Consider the following 22992-nt stretch of genomic DNA (forward strand, 5'->3'; position numbering starts at 1 on the left):
AGAGAAAGACGGAGAGCCCGTTTGGGACAGGGAACCATTTCCGATAAAGCAGTGTAAACTGCTTGAAAACCCGTTCTGGTTGCTGAAAAGGAGCATATCAACACCAGTCGCCCTCCTGTGACTTCAGGCAGAATAAGAGCTCCCAGCTCACGAGTCGGCCTCCTCTCCCCTTTGCCAGCTCTGGCGCTGCCTTTTGAGAAGGAGACACAAACTGGGGCAGGGTCAGGAGGGCGGCCACGGAGGCGGCTCGGGAGGCGAGAGGCAGCCCTTCGGAGGGAAGGCTGAAGGAACGGGCACAGTTTAGCCTGCAGACCAGACCGAAGAATGGGTTTAAGTGGCAGAAATGCAGATTGCAGCTGAGGAGAATCTTCTGATGGCAAGAAGAGTTTGGCAATGATCCCAGTTGTCAGGGGCGGAGGGAAATCTCCCCCACTGGACAGCCCTCTGCGGGGGATGATGCTCTAGCCCTGGACTCCCAGCATCAAGCAGGGGGCTGGACTAGATGGCCTCCGAGGACCCCTTCCCACTCCGGAACTCTGAGATTCAATGTCCACAAACTAAAAGATTGCTTCACATTCGGGACTTATTAGAAGCTCATTAGCAAAGTCCAATTAAAAAGCAGAAAATCAGCTGCTTGTGCTAAACCCCAAACTCAGAACTTCCACCTTAATCTCTTTCATTATCAAAATAGGCTCCCTGCCGGAGTCTGCTAATTGCAAGCCGGCCATTTTAACAAGATTTGCATGTTAGCAGCCTGTGCGGCCCCCGCAGAGAGCAGCAAGCAGGCAGGCAGGGGCCGGGCAGCGGCCCAGAACCTCTGTCAGGCAGGAGGGCCCAGGAGCTGCCCGGCCCCGGCCGGCCCCAGGAGCACCTCCCCACGCCAAGGAGGAGAGGCCTCCTGGACAGCCCAGCGGCCAGAAGAGCCAGGGAAGCAGGCCTGGCCCCTGGGGAAGGCCAGGCAGCGCTGGGTGGGGGCCGGGGCAGCCTAGGCCGAGTCCGAGGAGGACGGCGCTGGCCGGAGGCCCTGCCGGCCAGTCTCCCGGCCCAGGCCCAGGCAAGGGCTGCCACCCAGACTGCCAAGGCGCCTCCCACTGGGCAGGGCTGGTGCCAGCGCCTGCTGTGCCCCCACCCATCGGCACCCCAACGCCTCCCAGTCCTGGCGCTCTCCTGCGGGGCCACGGCCTTGCTCTGGGGTTGGCTGCCGGGGCAAGCGCAAGGCCCAGAGGAGCCCCCGCCCTGCACAGGCCATTGGTCTCCACCCTCCCGGCAACAGCCAGTTCGGGGGGTGGAAGCGCAAGGCCCGGATTTCCATGCCAGCTGGCCGAGGAAGGGCCTCTGGGCCACTGCACTGGACACCACGTTTAGTCATCCCAAGCAGCAGGCATGAGCAGGCCGAAGGCCAGCAAGCCACCCAGCAGGGCCCGGATGCCCTTCAGCTCCTGCCAGGACGAGACGCAGCCCGTCCGACGGGGAGGCTCCTCTCTGATGCTGGCAGAGCCTCGGGATGCTGCGCCGCCCCCCCCCGCCCCCCAAAGCGGGCTTCGTGCGGCTAAGGAGGCCAGAGGGGGCCACACAGAAGCCAGCCGGAGGACGGGGGCTCCTTTCGCGGCAAGTGGCTGGAGGGAGACCTCCCCGGCAGCCCTTCCACGGGGACAGCAGCAACCAGCGGACCCCCCAGGGAGCCAGGGGCTCCGCTCACCAGTGCCCCCCCCCAGCCACCAGGCCAAGTCAAAGGAGCAGCGGGACACCGTGGCACTGTCACCCTGGGCAAGCCCCCGGGGGTGGGGGTGGGGGTGGGGTCCCTTGCGCCCAGGCAGGCCGAGACTGGTCAGATGAGCAAGCGGGGACACCCCCCCACACACACACACGCGCTCACCCAGAGTGGACCCCCAAGAGACGGGGCCCAGGCAAGCTGGCACGGCCCCCACCAGGGCAAGGGGAGGGCCGGAGCTCCCCTCTTCAGCACCAGGAAGGCACTGGTGGGCAGCAGAGCACCTGCCACCAACGCCAAGCCTGCCCTGCTCTTTCCTGCCACGTCCTGGCAGCAACGGGCCCCCTGGCGGCTGTGTCCACCGCGGCCTCCTCCCGCCAGGGCCTGAGCAGCAGCAGCAGCAGCAGCCGCCGCCTCCAATTAATGGAGTTGTTTGTCTTGTCAGCTTGCCTTACACGTTGTACCAACTTGTTAGATAATCAGCAGAGGCATGACAATTCGTTATCCCACAGGGAGCCCGCCAGCCAGCCAGAGAGCCCGCCACTTCGGCGGACGCCCAGGGAAAGCACCGCAGCCAATTAGCCAGCAGCCTCCGCTGGGCAGGGCCTCCGGAAGGAGATGCGGGCGCCACGGGTGGCCTCCCGGCCTCCCAGGGCTAACGCGGCGGCGGTGGCGGCAGCAGCACAAGCAGCCGAGGGGGGCCCAGGCCAGCCTCAGTGCTGCTCCCCCAAGCCGGCCGGCCGTGTCGAGCCTCCCTCTGCTCCGACCCCGGCAACCCCGTGGCCCATCTGGGGACGTCAGCACCGCCAGCCCAGAGGGGAGACTCCCCAAAGCCCAGGAAGGCTGAGGGGCTGCCCAGAACAGACCGGCATCCCACCCAGGGGCCACCTCCACTTCACAAAGAGCGAGCGGACTACAAGCCAGCTGCACAGGAAAGCCAGACGGGCTGGCAGAGCCCAGCCCACTCCCAGCCGCTGGGTCTTTCCGCAGGATGGGCTCCCTGCATCCAGGTGGGGCAGGCGGGGGCGTCTCCCTCCGTCTCCAAGAAGCCCGCAATTCGCTCACAAGGGGGGAGAAGCCCTTTGGGAAGCCAACCCCCACCCGTGCGCGCCCTCTCCTCTTTCCTTCAGCTGTGTGCAGAAGGCGTCCTGTGCTGAGCGGCAGCAGCATGAAAGCCGTGAGCATGTCCCCTGTGCAGCCCGAGCGGGGCCTTCCGGATGCAACCTGAGCGGGAGCTAAAAGTAACTGAGTGCGCATCAACACACACACACACACACAAGTGCATGCACACACCCTTAGGAAGCAGCCCTGAGCCCCACCTGCCTTTCAGAGAACAACCCCTTTCTCTCCGCCCCGGCCACATCCGCTGCCCAAGCCAGTCCAGCCCGCCACTGCGACGATGACCATCACGACACCCACCCGCCCCTTTTGCTTTGCTGTAGGAGGCGAGGAGCCAGGGCCCCGTCCTGGGATGTCGGAGGTGCTGGGGGAAGCGCCAGGCACAGGGAAGGGCTGGCTGCCCTCCGACCCTGCGGCCACCCTGGCTTCCCAACATCCCCAGCCCAGGCTGCGCTGCTCAGCTCCCCCTGCCACCATCCATTCCAAATCCAGCTCTCTCTCTCCCCCCCCCCCCCACACACACATCACCCCAACTCAATTCAGAGCTGAGCCGCAGGCCAAGAAAAACCTCCAGTCTCTGACAGCTACGAGGAGGGGGCGGGGGGGGAGAGAGAGATGGATGGATGGATGTTGACAACGTCCAAGTGCAGCCCCCTGGCAAAAGCGCCGGCCAAGCTTCCTTCCCGGGCCAGAGAAATCACACAGAGGCTCCCAGCCCCAAGGGGGACGGGGACCCGCCTGCCCCACCCCACCTGCCCGGGCCCCTTCCCCGAGGCTCAAGAGGCACCACTCCGAGGCGGCAGCGGCAGCAGCAGCCACCAGATACTTCTTCTTCCCCCCCCCCCCCCCGCCGCCGCCATCCGCTCCTCCTCTCCAGACTACTGGAAGCTCCGCTCACGTCACAGCAGAGCGGCACACCGAGGAGCAGCAGCAGCAGCAGCACCGGGCGTGTGATGAGCTGGCAGGATGAGGGAGCTTAAGATAATGAGTTTGCAAGCGGCATGACCGTGGAGAGTGAGGTGCAGCCGTGGCCACATTTCTGGGAACTGCCTGAGCTGCTTAAGGGGAGTTCAGGGACGGGGATTCGGGAGCAGCAAAGCGAGGAGGAGGCGGCGGTGGCAGTGGAGGAAGCGCACCCCACACAGACCGTGGGTCAGCCCCCCCCAACCCCGCAAGGGGCCCCCCCTGCTTGCCAGATGCAGACCTCCCTGAGAAAGGTCCCCGGCCGCCAAGGCCCTCCCAGTCGGGAAACTGCTTCCCACTCCACTGTGAAGGGCTCCACTGGAGGGACCCCCTGCAAGCAGGCTGGCAGGAAGGCAGTCAAGAGCGGCAAGGAGAGGGCTCAGTTTCTCCCCTGCAAGGGGGAGCCTGAAGGGGCAGAGGCGGCGCTCAGCCTGGCAGCCGGAGGGGTGGAGGTTTGCGCTGCTCAGGCCAGGCCAGGCCAGGCGGGCAAGGCCTCTGGGAACAGCAGGAGCCTCTTGCCACAAATGGCATCGGGCCACCCGGAGGAGGAGAGGCTTGTCGTCTCTTGGGTTCAAGCACAGAGTGCCTGGAGGGGCTCCAACCGCCGCAGAAGGAAGAGGGGGATCTGGAGCCGCAGGCAGGAGCTTGAAGGAAAAGCCGTCCCCCCCCCCCTCCAAGAGGGCGGCTGGGCTTCTTCTGTCCTCCTCCTGCACAGTCCAGACAGAGGGACGGGCACAGGCGCACTCCGCAGCCCGGACCCCATGGTGCCCAGGCTGCCTCTCCAACCAACCCACCCACCCTCCCCGGCGGGGAAGGTGGAGGCCCCCTGCTGCTCAGGAGAGCATCTGGCCCACCCCACGGGAGTGGGATGGGGCAAGGGTCAACAGCTCCCTCCCTTGTCCTTGCCAAGAGAGGGGCAGCCTCTCCCCCTGCCCGGGCCCCCTCCACACCTAGTGGCTCACAGGGCACAGCTGTCTGTTCACATCAGCAGCGGTTTCTGGCCAGATGGCAAAGCCGTCCCCGCCAGGCCCCTGTAGAGGGACGGAGCCTAGACCTCGGTCTTCTGTAAAGAAGCCCCAGTACGGGAAGTTGCATGAATATGCCCAAACCCTTGTGTTATACATGAATTGCAGTGATATTCCTAAAACCTCTGCATTATTGTAAATAGGATTTCTGTGTTTGCAAATCCCTATGCATGGGGGGAAAAAAAGAAGTTCAGGCCTGCTGTTTTTTAGTTTCACATTTAGAATTTCAGTTTGGCGGTTAAATTTTGGAGGGAAGAGAAATTTTGAAAAAATGGAGGGAACTTTGAGTTGCACTAACTGGATTGTTTGGAAAACTTTTGGGGCAAAAATGTGTCTATATAGGGGGCTGCTTCAGCAGTGGGACTCGGAGAAGCCTGGAAGAGGTCAGGAGGGCTGTGCAGCTGGAGATCAGGAGTCAGAAAGCTGAAGGAGCTGAGGCCAGTCCAAGCTGAGAGAATCAGAGCTGTGGCTGCAGCAGGAGCTGAGATCACAGAAGAACCAGGCTGGATTGAACCCCAGGCCTGTATTGCGACCAGGACAAGAGAAAGAACAAGCCAGAGTTGCTAAAGGTGATCATCAAGGGCTCTAAGTTAGGGCTCAGTCGAGTGGGTGCATTTTTGACCATATTTGGTTTGTTCCTTGTGCTCTTTTGGTTAATGGTGCCTTGAACTAAACTTGTGAAGCAACTTCTGATTTAAATTTGAACTGTTAGCAAAGTGAAATTACTTGTTTATCTTTAAAAGACAGAACTGTCGCTTCTGTTTACACTAACCCAGGCCTATCGGCCTGACCACTCTACCAAAGTTTGTTTTTGCAACAGAGGTCTGAAAGTAGACGCAGCCAAAAGCCTCAGAGTCTGCTTGGCAGTGGTTAAACTTTTAATTGTCAGAGATCCATGTCTCATGTTTGTATCCTCCACATGTGGTGGCAAGCGGTGGGATAGACAGCTATTCCTCCACACCCTACCACAGGATGCTATCCTTCAAAAGGGAGCAGATGCCACCGAATGTCATCAGAAATGGTAGCAGCAGGACTTGTTCAGAGCTGCCAGCAACAGGACCATGCTGGCAGTCCCCTGGGGAAAGATGGGGGAAGTGTGGGCAGATCCTCCACATCTGGTGGCAAACAGTGGAACGGACAGCTATTCCTCCACAGCCCCCAACGTGCTCGCTGCAAGGGAACCAGGGCCACCTTCTACTGCCAAGAAACAAACCTGCTCAAAGCCCTCTGCTGCCCTGCTTTGCCCTGAATCTATTTCCTCCCCAGCACAATCATCTTAGAGTATCAGCCCTATCCAGCACTTCTTTTGTGAGGGCTGCACACATGACCAAGCAAATGCCAAGCCAGCATTTGGGACTGCATCCTGACAGAAGGTGCCCATGAAGTGGGAAGAGCCTTTAGCTCAGCGGCAGAACAGCAGCTGCTTGGCACACAGAAAATCCCAGAGATGCCAGCTGTCTTCAAATATCTGAAGGGCCGTCACAGAGGAGGAGGAGGAAGAAGGGATTATGGAGGATAAGGAGATTGCAGAGAAGCAGAAATAATTCTTTGCATCTGTCTTCATGGCGGAGGATACTGACCATATACCCACTCCAGAACTGAGCTTCTCAGGCTTGGAGCCTAAAGAACTGGGCAGATTTGAGGTGACGAGAAAGGAAGTTCTAGACTGTCTCAAAAAACTAAAAATGAACAAATCCCCAGAGCCATATGGCATCTACTCAAGAGTTCTGAAGGAACTCAAATGTGAAATTGCTGATCTCCTAACAGAATTAGGTAACTTGTCCTTACAATCAGGCTCTGTAACAGAGGACTAGAAAGTAGCTAATGGAACTCCCATTTTCAAGAAAGGTTCCGAGGCAGGGGGTGAATCCGGAAACTACAAGCATACTTAAGGAAAAAATTGTTAAACATATAAAAACAGTCCTTGCTGAAGGAGAACCAGCCTGGCTTCTGCAAGGGCAAGTTTTGCCTCACTAATCTTTTGGAGTTCTTTGAGAGTGTCAACAGGCACATGGATAAATGGGATCCAGTTGACATAGGATACTTGGATTTCCAAAACGCTGTTGACAAAATTCTCCATCAAAGGCTCTTGAGTAAGCTTAGCAGTCATAGGATAAGGGGAGAGGTCCATGTGTGGGTCGGTAACTGGTTGAAGGACAGGAAACAGAAGGTAGGTATAAATACAGTTTTCACAATGGAGGGAAGTAGCAAGTGGGGTTCCCCAGGGATCAGTCATGGGACCAGTGCTCTTATACTTGTTCATAAATGATCTAGAAGTTGGGGTCAACAATGAAGTGGCCAAATTTGCAGATGACACTAAACTATTTAGGGTAGTGAAATCCAAAACAGATTGTGAGGAGCTCCAAAAGGATCTCTCCAAACTGGGGGAGTAGGCAACAAAATGACAAATGTGGTTCAGTGTAAGCAAATGTAAAATGATGCTTATTGGGGCAAAAAAACCCAACTTCACATATACACTGATGGAGTCTGAGCTGCCAGTGATTGACCAGGAGAGAGACCATGGGGTCATGGTGGACAGCTCGTTGAAAGTGTTGACTGAGTGCATGGGAGTGGTGAAGAAGGCCAATTCCATGCTAGGGATCATTAGGAAGGTGACTGAAAATAAAAATGCTAATATTATAATGCCCTTATAGAAATCTATGGTGTGGCCACATATGGAGTACTGCATACAGTTCTGGTCACCGTATCAAGAAGAAAGAACTGAAGAAGAGAGTCCAACAGTTCCATTTGGAAGGTGAAGTCTGGAGAGAGACTACAGATCTGAAGAATTGCTGGCACCAAGTTGAAATCACTCAGAACTGGAAAAGAACGGAAACTATTCGCAGGTTTTCCATTCCGGGGGTGGGGGGTGCGGATAGCAAATCCACGAATAACGGGGCATTAGTGAATGCAAATTGGAGGTTAGGTTCCCACACCACCCCAAATCACCCCCCAAAATGGACAAAACGGGTCAAATACAGTGCCCTTGTTTGCTCCACTGCCCAGAAGGAGTCCAAAGATGCCCACCAAGAGAGGAAAAAAATCAGCCGGAAATGGCTTTTCCCCCTTTTTTTTTAAAAAAAAGCAATGAGCCATAAAATGGCTCCCAAAGTCAAAATGGTGTCCGGACATTACCTCTGAGGTCATTTCCGGCCACCCCCAACCCACGGATACACGGGTTTAACCCTTTTTTGCTGGGTTTTTTGTTTTGTTTTTGCATATACCGTCTGGTGTCCATTACCTGACCACGGATACATGAAACTGCAGGTGCTGCACCCATGATTAACAAGGTTCTCCTGCATTATAATGCTCTTATACAAATCTATGGTCTGGCCACATTTGTAGTACAATGTGCAGTTGTGGTCATCATATCTTAAGAAGGACATTGTAGAACTGGAAAAGGTGCAGTAGAGGGCAACCAAAATGATCAGGTATGTCTGGAGCACCTTCCTTAGCAGGCAAGGCTACAACACCTGGGGCTTTTTAGCCTGGAAAAAGAGGTGACTGTGGGGAGACATGATGGAGGTGCATAAAATTATGCATGGAGTGGAGGGGGAGGACAGAGAGAAATCCTTCTCCCTCTCTCAACACTAGAACCAAGGGTCATCCCATGAAACTGAAGGCTGGGCATTCGCTTTATCAATCAATGGAATTCTCTCCCACAGAACGTGGTGATGGCCACCAGCTTGGCTGGCTTGAAAAGGGGCTTAGACAGATTCATGGAGGACAGGTCTCTCAATGGCTACTAGTCTGGTGGCTGTGGGCCACCTCCAGCCTCAGAGGCAAGATGCCTCTACATACCAGTTGCAGGGGAGCCACAGCAGGAGAGGGGGCAGGCCCTCCCCTCTTGCCTGTGGGCTTCCCAGAGGCACCTGGTGGGCCACTGTGTGAAACAGGAGGCTGGACTACATGGGCCTCCTTGGTCCTTATGTAAGCTAAGAACCGGTCCCAATTCTGATCCCTGGGGTCCCCCGATCAATAGTCCCACTGACTGCTATGCTTTGCTTTCTACTTTTGGATCTGCAGCCAGTCCACGAGGGGACGGGTCCTCTCCTCCCGTGGCTGCTAAGCTTGCTCAGGGGCCTCAGGTGAGGGACTCTGACCAAAGCTTTTCCAGCGTCCAGGTCGCCAGTGTCTACTGGATCACCCCCATCTAGATGCCTGTGGACACTTTGGTGGGGGGTGGGGAGGAATCTCCCTGCACGGAACAGGAGGTTGGACTAGAAGACCCCCAAGCCACCACCACCTCCCCCCCCACACCCCTCAATATGAAGAGGAGCAGCACGCCTACGACAGCAGAGGGGGACACCCAAAGTGCCTCCACAGCGGGGGGGGGAGTGGCGGGGCACGTGCAAAACTCTGCAAACTGCTGGGAAGCCCCCCCCTTCTTTCCCTTCAGCACCCCAAAGCAAACTTTGGGGAGGGGCAGCCAGATCAAACGCGCACACACACCCCCGCCGGTCTTCTCACGCAGCCGAGTCCACGGCCATATGCTGAGCTGAGTGTGTTAGTTACAACTGAAAGGCCAATTCGCAGCCCAGGCTCGGAGGTCTCTTAATTGGCCCGGCTGACATCTGCATGCAGCTCGCACGGCTCAGCTGCTCTCTGGAAAACCACTCCGGCCGCTCTCAGGGAAGCAGCGAGGAGGAGGAAAGGACACGCGCACCAGCCAATGTGACGTGCAGAAAGGAGCAGCCGTGCAAGCCTGTTCTAGTAGCAGCCGCCGCCGCCGCCGCCGCCCGCCCACCCGTCCAAGCCACCAGCCAGCCCTGGCAGCAGAGGAGCACAGCTCCTGGCAGCCTCAGCCCCCACACGGGCCAGCTGGGAGCCCAGGCCAGGGACAGCAGCCGGACTCGGGAAGCCATCCCACCAGTGAGGAAAGCCCTCTGTGGGAGACGCAACAGCCAAGAGGAAAACGCCGGCGCCACCGTGGACCCAGGACACGTGGTGGTGTGGCTGCCGGCACCGGGCAGCATCAGCGCGGCAGGGTTTGGGAGCAGGCCTCATGGAGCCCCAGCACTTCCGAGAGCGGGCGCCTTCTTCCCCCGCCCCAGGACAAGCGAGAGGACCCAGCGGGAGACGGCGGGGCAGGGAGCTCCAGAAGGCGGCCATGTGCGCCCGGTGGCTCAGTGCAACCGACGAAACAGCCCAGCATCGGAGACGAGCGCCATCGTCAAGCGGAACAGAAACGTGCCTCCGCTGGGGAGAGGCTGTGAGGCGAGTCGCTTGGCCCGGAGGGACGGCCCCCTTCTGCCCGGCAGAAACTCCAGCACCCACAACTCGAGGAAACACAGGCACCAGCAACACACCCCGGCTCCCGGCGGCCCAACCCTTGGCTTAGCACAGATCCAGAGCATGTGCTGAACTCCTGTGAGTGCAGGTTGCCTGCCCCAAAACAAAGGCCAACTCTGGTGCGAGACAGAAGTGTGTCAAAACTGCAGTGTGTTTTCCAGCGGACAAAGCAGCCATGCCGACGTGATGCTTCTCCTCCCACGCCTCACTGCCTCTCTCCAGAGAAGCAGGGCCTCCACCCTCCGATGGCGGAGGGACTCTGCCCTTGCTCCTAGGAGCACCAGTTGGCAGTCTCTCCTCCTCCTCCTCCTCCTCCTCGCTGGCCACACATCTCTGGCAGAGATCCCTTCTGCTCACCAGCCACGGCAGGAGCTGACACAGACAAGGAGGAGAGGAGAATAGATAGCTCAGATCTTTTTGGCAGCCAGGCTGAGCAAGCAGGAAGAGCTGCCCCGTGGACACAGCGGGCCATCTTGTGAAACACAGAAGAAGCAGTTGCAGGAAACCTGCAAGCGGAAATCAATTTGGCAGGAAACAGTGATTGAGCAAGATGGAAACGACAACTTGATTGCAATCGCCAAAGGTCCGAAGCGGGCCGGGGGTGGACGGAAGCCTGGACTTCTTGGTAAAGCCACCCAGGTTCTCCCCAAGAGACGAGCGGTGGGTGCTGGGCCAGCCCCCCGGGACAGGGACAGGGGCTCCGTGGGGGCCCCGAGGTCTGCCCCTGTGGCTCTGCAGGGGCTGGGAGCTACGCTCTCGAGAGCTCCTGGGCGGGGTGGACTCGGGGCTTTGTAAGCAGCCGCCCCTGTGGCTCCGCCGCTTGCCGCCAACCATCCCTCTGGGGACCGCCAGAGGCTCTTCTGGGCTGCTTCTTGGCCACGCCTCGGCCATCACTGCGCATCGGAGCAGCGGCGGCGGCGGCGGCACCTGGCCTGACCTGCCTGTGGCTCAGCAGCGTCAACGGAGGGGTTGGGGGGCAGGCAGGGGAGCGAGACTCCCAACCCTCGGGAAAGGTCCTTGTGGTCACCTTGCTCCCCTCAGGGCAAACACACTCCCAGAGGCCGGGGTGGGCGGGCCATGAGGCACCGGAAAGGCACACGCACACGCACGCACACGCACACGCATGCACACCCAGCTGCGTGTGGGGAGCAGAAGCTTCCGGCACGTCCAGCCCATCTCCTCAGGAGCACCAAGCACGGCCCTCAGCCAGCCGCTCTTCCTCCCAAGGTCATGGCAGCCTACAGGGGAAGTGGCCTGACAAGCCCGGAGCCCGGCCTTTGGCCCGTCCAGCCCAGTCCTGTCCGCCCCGACTGGCAGCCGCTCCCCAGGTTGCAGGCAGGAGCCTTTCCCAGCCCCTCCTGGAGATGCTGCCGCCAGGGATGGAGCCCGGGGGCTCCCACAAGTGGAGCGGAGGCGCTTCCGCGGAGCGACCAGCCCACCTCATCCCGGCCGACTGGCCCAAGCTCAAGGTCCAGGGGGGCTTCTTTGAAAACTGCCGCTGACCTGACATCTTTCCCCCAATGCAGCAGTTCTTGGTTTTGCTCTGGTTGGCTTGAACTCCAGGCAAAAGTGGGGGTGGGGGGTGGGAGCAGCGTCTTGCCATATGGAAAGGGGGGGCACAGCCCTGCGGCTGCTTGACCCCCCCCCCACTCTCCATGGAACTCCGCCCCCAGGGCCCGAGCTGGGGCCCCGCACAGGATCAGGCCGTCTCTCTCGCTCTCGCCCGGACGTGGCCAGCCTCAGCCCGGAGCTGGGAGATTCTGGCCTCAGCATGGGGGCCGGGGGGGGGGACGGGACTCCGCGGCTCCTACAGCCAGGAAGCGCCCCCAGGCTGGCTCTCTGGTCTCTGGAAGCCCCGAGGAATGGGCTGCAACAGCCCTCCTGGCCAGGAAGGGCCCAGAGCGGGGCCCCTGGATACACCAGCGGGCCCTGAACACCTGGGCTGTGGCGGGGCTGGGATTCAGCACGCTGAACGCAGGCCAGCAGTTACAAAGTCAGAAGACGGCTTGTTTTAGCCCAGGGGTCAGGGAAGTCACCCCCCCCCCAGCACCCCCCCACGCTCAGTCAAAGGTGCCTCAGGAAGCAGCGGGCCTGAACTGCCCGAGCCTTGGGGCCCACTTCCAGCGTCCCGGCAGAGGGCAGGCTGCAGGGGGCAGAGCGACAGCGGCCACCCCTCCCTCCCTGGGACACGCACAGCAGGGCCCAGCCAGCCAGCCAGCCCTGCCAAGCGCTGGAGCGGGACCGCCAGCGAGCGCAAGGACTTCGGCCCCTCCCGCCCGGTTGACCCATGCCGACTGCAGCCCCCCCTTCCGCTGGCAGAGGTCAGGGCAGCGGAAAGAGGCCCCGAGCTCACCCGGGGCCCGGCGTGATTCCCCTCCTGGCTCCGAGCTGGCAACGGGCGGAGCGCTGCTGATCCCGAGTCACGGCCAGGTCACCTCTGGAACTGCAGCTTGTAATTCCCAGTCTCTCTCAGCCTTTCCCGAAAAGGGATGGATGTACTTTGATGAAGCTGGAAGGCACAAGCTGATCCTTTGAGAAAATTAAGTCCCAGCGCAGAAAGCAGAGAGTGGCAGACAGGATGGCCGTCTCGCTCCCACAGCCGAGGAAATGGACTGCCAAGCAAAAGGCAGTCAGGCCCCATTCAGATGAGGCGCCGACGCACGGCTGAGCACCCCAAGAGTCCAGGGCGCCTCACACGCTCCCTGCGCAGCAGAGGGAGAGGCAGGAAGCGGTTGTTTCCGACCAGCCACGAACCACGCTCCAAGCACAGCAGGCCCAGCCACACCAGGGCCCAGCTCCACCTCTGCTGCAGGCAGGGCCACTTCCTTCCCGAGGAGGCAGCCATGCCTTGGCCCTGCATCTGGACGGGGCTTGGCACGCGCTCTCGCTCGGCTATGGAATGACTCCGCCTGAACAGTTGCTCAAGATGGCAATAATCAAATCCTGAAACTCAATTTTAATTCAAATCACTACAAAGAATTTTTAAAAACCTGAAGCACAAGCACAACACACACCAGCAGCAGAACACACTTCCAAGCACAACGGACCCAAGCGCCATCTGTCAATCCGTGGAGCTGGAGGTCCCTCCGAAACGCAGCAGAGTGTCGGCTCCCGGGGGCTGCTGCGGGTGACCTTTGAGGTGGGGAGAGACCCAGAAGGACAGAAGAAGAGCCCGGATGGATCAGGCCAAAGGCCCGCCTAGCCCAGCATCCTGCCTAGGGAGGGGCAGGAGGTCGCGAGCTCCAGACATGCCGACGCGCAGACGGACCACGTCGAGTGCTTTGAGCTGGAGACAGAACGCCCTCCAAATGAAGGGTCTGGTTCGAGCACAGCACGGAGCCACCCCGCTCCAGCCTGGCACGTGCCGAGTGTCCCGAGTGCCAGTCTTCCCTCCCAGCGAGGGGCGGCAGGAGATACTTCTCAAAATAATTACCTAGTTACCGCTCACACCAGCAAGCAGGGCCACCCCACCCAGCATCTCGCTCTCCTACAGCGCCCCTCTGGCCTCTGCAGACACGCGGCAGCCGTTGGCATGCTCAGCACCACCACGCCAAAGGTCAGGAGAGCCTTGGCGTGAGATGCCGGGTCGGGCACCGGTGCTCGTAGGGACTGGCAGGCACGAGCGGTAGCCGGGTCATGATTCCTGAAGGGACCTCCCCTCCCACACTGCCCCTCACCGGGAGTCAAAAGTGGTGCTGAGAACACAAGGAACATTCCAAGCTCGTTCTGTCCGAACCGGCTGGCCCAGCTGTTCCGACAGGATGTTCCAGGCATTTGCATCCCATTCAGATCCCGGAACGGAACACAAACCCCATTCCGTGCACATCCCTCATCCTGCCAATCAGGCAGATCCAAGATAAGCTGCCCGCTACCACTGGTGCATGCCCCCTCTGACCCTGATGGAAATAGACCGCTCTCTAGCCACTGACTAACGCCCATGCATTTGTCTAATCTCTTTTAAGAGGGGTTAGTTTGGAAAAGAGGCAACTACGGGGAGACGGGACCGAGGTATATAAAACTACGCATGGAGTGGAGAGAGTGGCGCAGCAGGGAAATGCTTGACTAACAAGCAGAAGGTTACCAGTTTGAATCTCCTCAGGTACTATATCAGGCCACAGCAATATAGGAAGCTGCTGGAAGGCATAACACTCGAACCAGGGGTCACCCCATGAAACCGAAAGCCAGGAAATTTAGGACCAACAAAAGGAAATACTTTCCCCACACAGCGCATAATTCATCTATGGAATTCTCTGCCATGGGATGTGGTGATGGCCACTAGCTTGGATGGCTTTAAAAGAGGCTTGGATAAATTCATGGACTATGAATTATAGAGACTGTGTCTATCAGTGGCCACCCCCTGCCCTCCCCTCTTGCCTGTCGGCTTCTCAGAGGCATCTGGTGGGCCATTGTGTGAAGCAAAATGCTAGACTAGATGGGCCTCCTTGAGGGGCCTGATCCAGCAGGGCTATGTTCGTAAAACCATCTAGACTGGCGGCCATCACCACATCTGGCAGCAACCAGCTCCACGGCTTAACTACGCGTCAAAAGAATTACTTCCTCAGTCTCCCAGCATTTAACTTCAGCAGATGACCCCAGCTTCTAATATTATGAGAGGGGGAGAAAAACTTCACACTGTGCATAATTCTATACTCCTCTATCGTGCCCCCGTTACCCGCCCACTTCCCCAACGAAAAAGACCCAAACCTTCTGGTCTTTTATCACTCCAGCCTCCCACTCATGTTGGCTGCCCTTCTCTGCACGCTTCCCAGCTCCACAATAGCCTTCGAAAGGCGCAGTGACCGGAACTGTACACAGGATGCCAGGTGAGGTGGCACCATAGATTTGTGGAAGCGCATGACTCAATGGGCAGTTTTATGTCCAGCTCCTTTCCTAAGGATCCCTAGCAGGGAATCAGCCTTCTTTCCAGCCGCCACACACTGGGTCAACATTTTCAGTGAGCTCTCCACCATGACTCCAAAATCCCTTTCCTGGCAGGTCACTCCAATCTGCATCACTTTACATCTTCTTTGCCGTTCTAAAGCCTGTTCACATAGGTAAGAGAAATCCTTTGGGGGCTCTTCACGATCCTATTGAGTTCTTCCCACCCAGAATAACTTGGTGTCATCAGCAAACTTGGCCACCTGATTGCTCAAGCCTAACTCCAGACCATGTATGAGAAAAATGCCCATTGGCTGCTATGTTTTGCTTTCTGCTTTTGAATCTGTGGCCAATCCAGCCCTCTTCTCCCATGGCTGCGGAGTTTTGCTCAGGGGCCTCAGGTGAGGCTGTCAAAAGTTTTTTCAGTGTCCAAGTCTCCAGGGTCTACAAGACCACCGCCATCTATATGCTTATAGACACTTTTTTAAAAGTGTAGGACCCAGGCATCAAACTGCCAGCCCATTGGCCGGATCAAGCCCGTTGAGGCTGGGACGAGCTGGTCTGGTGGCAGCAAGCATGACTTTTCCCCTTAGCTAAGCAGGGTCCGCCCTGATTGCATATGAATGGGAGAGTAGAAGTGTGAGCACTGCAAGAGATTCCCCTCTATAGGGGATGGAGCCGCCACTCTGGGAAGAGAAGAAGGTTCGAAGTTCCCGCCCTGGCAGCATCTCCAAGAGAGGGCGGAGAGAGACTCCGGCCTGCACCCTGGGAGAAGCCGCTGCCAGTCTGTGTAGGAGGTCAGTGAAGCAAGACTGACCCTTGCAGAAGCCCTGCTGGCTCTTCCTCAGCTTGGCCTGCCCTTCCATAAGCTTGATAGGTTTCTCTTCAATATTGCCTTCAATCAACTTATCCAGAACAGACCTTAAAATGACTGGCCTGTAGTTACCCAGATCCCCTCTGGATCCCTTTTTAAAAACTGGAACTTCACTGGCCTTTTTCCAGTCCTCAGATACAGAGGCTGGTTTTAGGGACCAGTTACATAGTTAAGAAGTCAGCAATTTCACCCTGAACTCCTTTAAGAACTGCCGGGTGGATTTCTTTTTAGTTTATCAAAAAGACCTAGAACGTCATCTTTTATCATCTCTACATTTACATTAAAACAAAACAATTAAAATCAATTAACAGTTAAAAACAGAGATCATAAAAACACATAAAACAACAATTAAAACATTCAAAACAGTTTAAAAACCAGGTTACAACATTAGAGCCATCCACAACCATTTAAAAACCCTGGAAGGCCAGGTCAAACAGATAGGTTTTGAGGGCTCTCCTGAAAGCCAATCAAGACATTTATTGCCTCCATTCTTCAGATTCCCTTCCCAAAAAGGCCATTTCAGGTACAGGTATCTGCCCTATATCTTCAGTAGTGAAAACAGATGCAAATAATTCATTCAGCTTCTCTGCAATCTCCTCATCCTCCTTTGGCATACTGTCAACTCCCCTGTCATCCAGTGGTCAAACTCCCTCTCTGGCCAGTTTCTCGATTCCAATATAAAAAACTCTTTATTGTTGGTCTAAGTGTTTTTAGCCATATGCTCCTCAAAGTCTTTGAAGGGGTGGGGGGCAAGATCTCTTACTGCCATCTTATTCCTTTTGCTGTGTAAATTCCTTTGACTTGTTGTTGTTGTTGTTGTTGTTGTTGTTGTTGTTGAAAAGCAGTATATACATTATCAAGTTAATAGCTGCCTCCAGTATGGTGCAGGTGAACGTGGTCAATGAACTTCCTAGAGCAGCCACCAAGGCCCTGCTCCTGGCTGATGCCCATCTGGCACCCAAAGAAGGTCCCATGAGTGGGGTCTCACTGACTGTCTCAAGAGTTGTGGGGGGAAGGAGATGTGCCCTGACCACTTACGGCATTTTAGGTTAAAAAATGGCACCTTTTATTGAACCCAGGAACCTGCCAGGATCCAGTGCAGTGGTTTAAAGAGAGACGTAATGTGATTCTGGGAACCTTCTGGACCATCTCATTTCCAGACCATCAACAGCAGCCCCACTTAGAGCACATGCCAACCATCTGGTCCAATACCTGGAGGTCCACCAAGGCACCAGTGATGGCAGCAGCCAGGTCTCTTCTGTTTTAGCGCTGGGTACAGTGGATAATCCCACTGAAGGTGGGGAAAGGCACTCCAGACCACTGGCCATCTATGGCCACGCCAAAGCTGTGCTAGATCCAGAAGCACCATCCAAATTACCAACCCAGAGTGAACCCTGCCCAAGTCGAGTATTTCCCCAGCTCATTGGCCCACCAGTCTCCTTGCCATCACCTACTCTAACCTGCCTGGGCCAAGCTGGATGCCATTCCTGCCCGTTACCAACCCCAGGACTTGCTCAGGGGTGCCGCCACCTCACCTGGGTTGGATTAAGAGGGGAAATAAAGCCCTCAAGCCCCAGTCCAGAAAGGCGGGCCGGAAGGACACCATGACTGATGGTACCGAAAGATCCAGCAGTGTGCACCTGCCCCTCCCACAGCCGGACACTGACCACCATGCCAGCTAGGCCAGGCCAGGCCTCCCAAGGCTCCCATGTTACTAGCCAAGAAAAAGCAAGGACCCAGACAGCATGTTATGGCCCAGATGCCCAAGAGCCTGACTCATGCTGCTGCCATGGAGGGAAGGGGGCGCTCTGCCTCCCGCTCCGACTGCCGCTGCTGCTGCTGCTGTGCCTTGTCACCCTTTCCTGGCTTTTTGTGCATGGAAGCCAATGGCTTACTCTTCCCTTAGGGTGTCAAGAGGGATCGTGGCACTGTATGCATTCAATTCCAGATCTATGGAATGCTTTCAATTTTAAAAAATCCTGCACTTTTTGAGATCTCGCTCTCTCGGAAAAACGCCCGACATAAAGAAACAGTAGCATGGTCTGCCCACCGTGGAAGGGAAGAGGTTACGACAAGCCCCCTGTTATGCTTAAGGGGGACGAGCCACAAGCCTCCCCGATACCTTCAGAGCAGGAGTGCATTTGGCCCTGGCTTGGGTTTATTTTTTAAAATATTCTTTTCTCTCCCTCTCCCTCTCCCTCTCAAAATGCTCACCAACTCTAATGTGAAAAACCTACAAACCACTCAATATTAGCTCTACAAACTGAACACAAAATTGATGGCACATAGAGACACACACAAAGAATTCTGGAGATACTAGAGACTAGTTTCTGGTTAAAAACTCACAAACAAAGAAAAACTGAAACACGCCTTCAGAAAACGGCAAGGATTTCCATCAATACAAGCACTGAGTATCCGTAGAGCTCCAGCACACAAGCGAGAGAAGGCAGGGAAGCCAAGGTGTTTCAAGACAGGCCCTTGAGCCAGGACCCACACGCACTCCCGTTCTGCCCCAGGATCCTGTGACCCTGAACCGCAACACACACCTCTGCCTGCCTGCCTGCCTGCCTTCCACCCCACCCCACCCGCCTCGCTATTCAGCTGCTGCTGCAAGTTCAGCCTGGTCCGCAGCAAAGTGGAGAGAGAGCCTAGCACTCTGGTAGCAGCTGACCAGCCAGCTGAGGGAGTCACTCATTCTCCTCACATGGGAAGGGGCCGCCGTTTGGTAGCAGAGACCCTCCTTGGCCTGCAGCAGGCCCCAGATTCAAACCAGCCAGCCTCTCCAAGGAGGAATAAGATTAACTTTTTAATTTGAAACTTTAAAATATATATATAATTTTAAATGTGGTTTTAGCCTGGTATCTATCAATAATTCTCTAAGGTGTACCCGTGGCTAATCCCGTGCGTGGCAGCTCTTGCAAGAGTTCACGAGCAGAAGCACTGTGGTGATTGGGCAGTGGAGATTCCCTATGCAGATAGGGAGGAGGAGCCTGCGAGAGCAGAAGCACCATCGTGATTGGGCAGAGGAGATTCCATATGCAGATAGGGAGGAGGAGCCTGTGAGAGCAGAAGCACCGTGGTGATTGGGCAGTGGAGATTCCATATGCAGATAGGGAGGAGGAGCCTGTGATGGTTCAGGTCAGTTGGAATGTAACTGTTACTGGGCAGAAGATGTGCTTGATTGTAGAGGAGAGGAATCTATCTGTATATATAAAAGGAAAGTGGGCAGGGGTCTGTGGAGAGATGGGCCGTGAGGAGGAAAGACCCCCTTCAAGAGAAGGAGGCTGCCGTGGTGTGAATTAGATGAGGAAACACGATGAACAAGATCTGTTACCTCAGGGAGGGTGGGGGCAAGAGATGGGCCCGGGCCTGTCCGGGGCCTGAGGGGAACGAGCGGCCATGGCGGCAGCAGTGAGGAAGGGCCCGGTCAAGTGCTGCTGCTGCTGCTGCTGCTGCTGCTGTGGGGAGGAGCAGGAGTGGGGCTCGGGTGAGGGTGGGGAGGTCTCAGGGGATTGGGGGCTGCAGCTTGGCCAATAGGCGCCAGCAACGCTGCAGCAGCCACGACCAAGAGGGGTGGGGGGGGTGGCGTCAAGGGATGGGGGAGGCGGAGGAGGAGCAGGAGTGGGGCTCAGGCGGGGTGGGGAGATCTCTGAGCTGAGGGGGGCTCTGGCGCCATCAAGTACTGATGCTTTGTGCGGGTTAAGCTAGTTTGAACTTAACTTGTTTAACTTTATTAGCCTTCTTTCATATTGTATCTGCTGTATATTAATGTTGTGAGCCACCCTGAGCAGGAGGGGCAGGGTGGAAATATTTCAAATAAAAGGGAGGAGGAGGAGGAGGAGGAGGAGGCGACACTCCATCCCGCCCTGCCCCTGGCTGAAAGCCTGGAGCACCAGAACCGTACTGAGTCAGACAGACCAGGAGGACCAGGCAGCGCCATAGGGAGGCGTCTTTAAGAGCCCCTGGTGGCGCAGTGGTAAAACTGCTGCCCTGTAACCAGAAGGTTGCCAGTTCGATCCTGACCAGGGGCTCAAGGTTGACTCAGCCTTCCATCCTTCCGAGGTCGGTAAAATGAGTACCCAGAATGTTGGGGGCAATATGCTAAATCATTGTAAACCGCTTAGAGAGCTCCGGCTATAGAGCGGTATATAAATGTAAGTGCTATTGCTATTAAGCCGTGGGAGAGCATCGGCATGCCGAGGGCCCCGGGGCCAATTGCTGGCAGCAGTGCCAGGGAGGGCTGGGAAAGCCCCTGCTCTGCCTGAAGCCCTGGAGACCCGCTGCCACTCACTGCAGACCACCCTGAGCCAGCTGGACCAATGCCTGACTCAGGAGGAGGCAGCTTCAAAGGTTCATTTGCCCGAAGCAAGGAACTAGCCAGCCTGGAGGATCAACCACCCCACCCCCCGCCGTGTCCAAACACACACACACACACACGCCCCCACCCCAGAGACCCCAGGGCACCACTGTCATCCTCCGGTGTGCTGAAGCCTGGTGCTTGGGGTGGGGGCGGGTGGGGGGAGCGGGCAGTTCTCTCTTCCCTCCGGCAGCGCCAGCCTTCCACCAGCGCCTGGAGCTGTTCGGCCTGCAGTGCCCGCTGGCTGTCCTCCCAAAGAAGGGGAGGGCAGCCCCTGCCCGCCGTTCTGGAATCCCAGTTCCCCGAGCAGGCAGCCTCCCTGACTAGGCTCGCAGCCCTCCTCCTCCTCCCAGAGGCTGCTGAGCCTGCAGATCAGCTCCCCCCTCCTCCCCCTGAAGTAGGTCAGGCCTCTGGCTGCCTCTGCTCGCCTCCCCGAGGCCCCAGGCATCCCGCTCTCCGTTCAGCCTGCCTGGCCAGAAGATGCCTGGGAATCTGGCAGCAGCTGCCGGGAGGCCCGGACGCCCAGCTGCCTGCAGGGAAACCACGCCAGGGGCCAGAGGGGCCGGCGGCCGACACCTGTGGGGCAGCAGCCTCCAACTGCGCCCCAGCGGCCAGCACGGCCGGGCCCCCCCGCTTCCCTCTGGTCCAGGCCTGCCCGTCTGGGCGGACGGCGGCCTCCTGCTGCTGCTGCTGCGCCCTCCCAGCCTCTTAAGCAGGGCTCCCTCCGAGGCAAGCACTTGTGTGCCCCGGTCGCTGGCCATGGAAGAGCCGCGTCTGCCGCAGGGAAGGCGCCTGGGGGCTCTGCCAGTCCAGCGCACGCGCCGGGGGGCAGACCAGGAGGCGGTGCTGCAAAGCCCTTTGCCTCCCAGACACACCCAGGGGGTTGACTCCGGCCCCGCCCTACTCGGAGCCACTGCCAAGAAGGAGGTCAGTGCCAAAGCACCGACGGAGCTGGGCGGGCGATGATCCCAGAAGATGGTCCCTCCCACCAACCCTGGTCCCTGGCCCGCAGCCCCCGCGGGAATCCCCTGTGCTTCGCTCGGGTGGCCCCGAGACCCTGAGGGAGCAGGTGAGCCGCAAGGGCTGCGTTCTGCTGGAGGCCGGGCATTTCTGCCCCCAGCCTTCTGCAAGCCCAGCCGCTGCCCCAGAAGGGCTGCCTGGGGGGGGCAGTCAAGAGGTGGCCCAGGGGCCAGGACTGAAGGCGGCTCTCAACAAGGGCAGGAAGCTTCCCCTGCCCAAGGGCAAAGTGGGCGGCCAACTCACACGCAGGGCTCAGCTGCCCCCGCCTGGCAGCTCCACGGGCAGCAGAGAGGCCACAGGCGCAAGCCGAAGAGTCCCCCCAGCTGGCCACGGGGAGGGGGAGGGAGGGGGGAGGGAGGCGGCCGGAGAGTCCTGCAAGCCCATCGTTTTTCCACCAGAGAGAACCTTCCGCCTCCGGGGCACGGACAGGTTTCCAGAACACGCTGACTCCACGTGCCGCTGCTTCCTGGAAAGCTCTTCTGCCTCCAGTTAAATATTGATGCTGCTGCTGCTGCTGCTGCTGCTGGGGAGCCGCTCACCTCGCCTCACTCCTCTGCCCCCGAAGCGCCGGGCAGGCTGGCACAGAGCGAGCCGGCGCGCGCGAGAAGCACTCCGACTGCCACAGCGCGGTGCTCCGCCAACGGAGGCGCGCCGCGTGTCAGATCGGAGGCCGCAACCATCAGCTCTCTTACACGCTACACAGACGGCTTCCTGTGATCCTTGTAACGCAATTACTTAAGACGAGGCGCTGATCCGCTCGTGGCTGGGGATCTCGTTAATCTTTCATTGCTCTGCAAACCACTTAATGCCGCTGTGGGCAACAGCTGCTCAGCCAAGCAACAGGCAACCCCGGCGGCGGCAGCCTGCAGGAGGCGCTGGGACCCCGTGCCAGACCCGCCCAGACCCCCATCTGTGGCAGGCGGCGTCTGGACTGCATGGACCTGCCATCCCAGAGGGTGGCCAGCACCACATCCCACGGCAGAGAATCCCATCGATCAAGGATGCACTGTGGGGAGAAGTTGCGCCTTTCGCTGGTCCGAAATGTCTCAACCTTCCGCTTCATGGGGTGACCCCTGGCTCTAGTGTTGTGAGAGAGGGAGGAAAAATTATCTCTCTCCACTCCATAAAACAATGTTATAGACCTCCATCATCATGTCTCCCCTTAGTCGCCTCTTTTCCAAACTAAGGAGCCCCAGCTGCTGCAGTCTTGCCCCAGAAGGAAGGTGCTCCAGGCCCCTGGCCATCTTGGCTGCCCTCTTCTGCACCTTCTCCAGTTCCTACCATGTCCTCTTTAAGGTACGGTGACCAGAACTCCAGCTGGGGTCGCACCACTGATTGGCACAAGGGCATTACGGTACAAGCATGTTTCGTTCCAACCCCCTTCCTAATGACCCCTAGCATGGAATTGGCCTTCTTCACAGCCGCCGCACGTTGAGCCAAAGATCCCTCTCCTGGTCAGCCACCGACAGCTCAGACCCCCTCAGCATACATGTGGAGTTGGGGTCTTTTCTGCCCCCACGTGCATCACTCTCTCCACATGCCAGCATGGAACTGCACCTGCCGTGCCTCTGCCCCTTCCCCACTTTGGCCAGCCCCAGGATCCAACAGCAGCCTGAAGGGCCACTGGATGCCTGGGTCCTACCGTGCCCCACAGCCTTCTAGCCCTCCCCCCCATCTGAGAGGGGGCAACGGAAGCACAGGGCAAGCGGGCGAGGAGAGAGGCGGCCAAGAGCTGGAGGAGGGAGTGAGGGCT

The 22992-nt window shown here is 58.0% G+C and overlaps 2 protein-coding genes across 2 annotated transcripts in view; one reads left to right on the top strand and one right to left on the bottom strand.

Moving 5' to 3' along the window:
- Positions 1-22992, bottom strand: part of SND1 (staphylococcal nuclease and tudor domain containing 1) — a 182837-nt gene that overhangs the window by 108909 nt on the left and 50936 nt on the right. The gene's annotated exons all lie outside the window — the stretch shown is intronic.
- Positions 3754-18275, top strand: LOC128326446 (uncharacterized). Its single transcript, XM_053253265.1, has 2 exons — positions 3754-5387; positions 18117-18275. The coding sequence occupies exon 1, from the start codon at positions 3832-3834 to the stop codon at positions 4828-4830; it is 999 nt and encodes a 332-aa protein (XP_053109240.1). The 5' UTR covers positions 3754-3831; the 3' UTR covers positions 4831-5387; positions 18117-18275.

The sequence above is a fragment of the Hemicordylus capensis genome, chromosome 5 (genome assembly GCF_027244095.1).
Source record: "Hemicordylus capensis ecotype Gifberg chromosome 5, rHemCap1.1.pri, whole genome shotgun sequence".
Lineage (NCBI taxonomy): Eukaryota > Metazoa > Chordata > Lepidosauria > Squamata > Cordylidae > Hemicordylus > Hemicordylus capensis.

Excerpts from the sequence above, each read along its gene's own strand:
- LOC128326446 (XM_053253265.1), top strand. The coding sequence starts at position 3,832 with ATGACCGTGGAGAGTGAGGTGCAGCCGTGGCCACATTTCTGGGAACTG.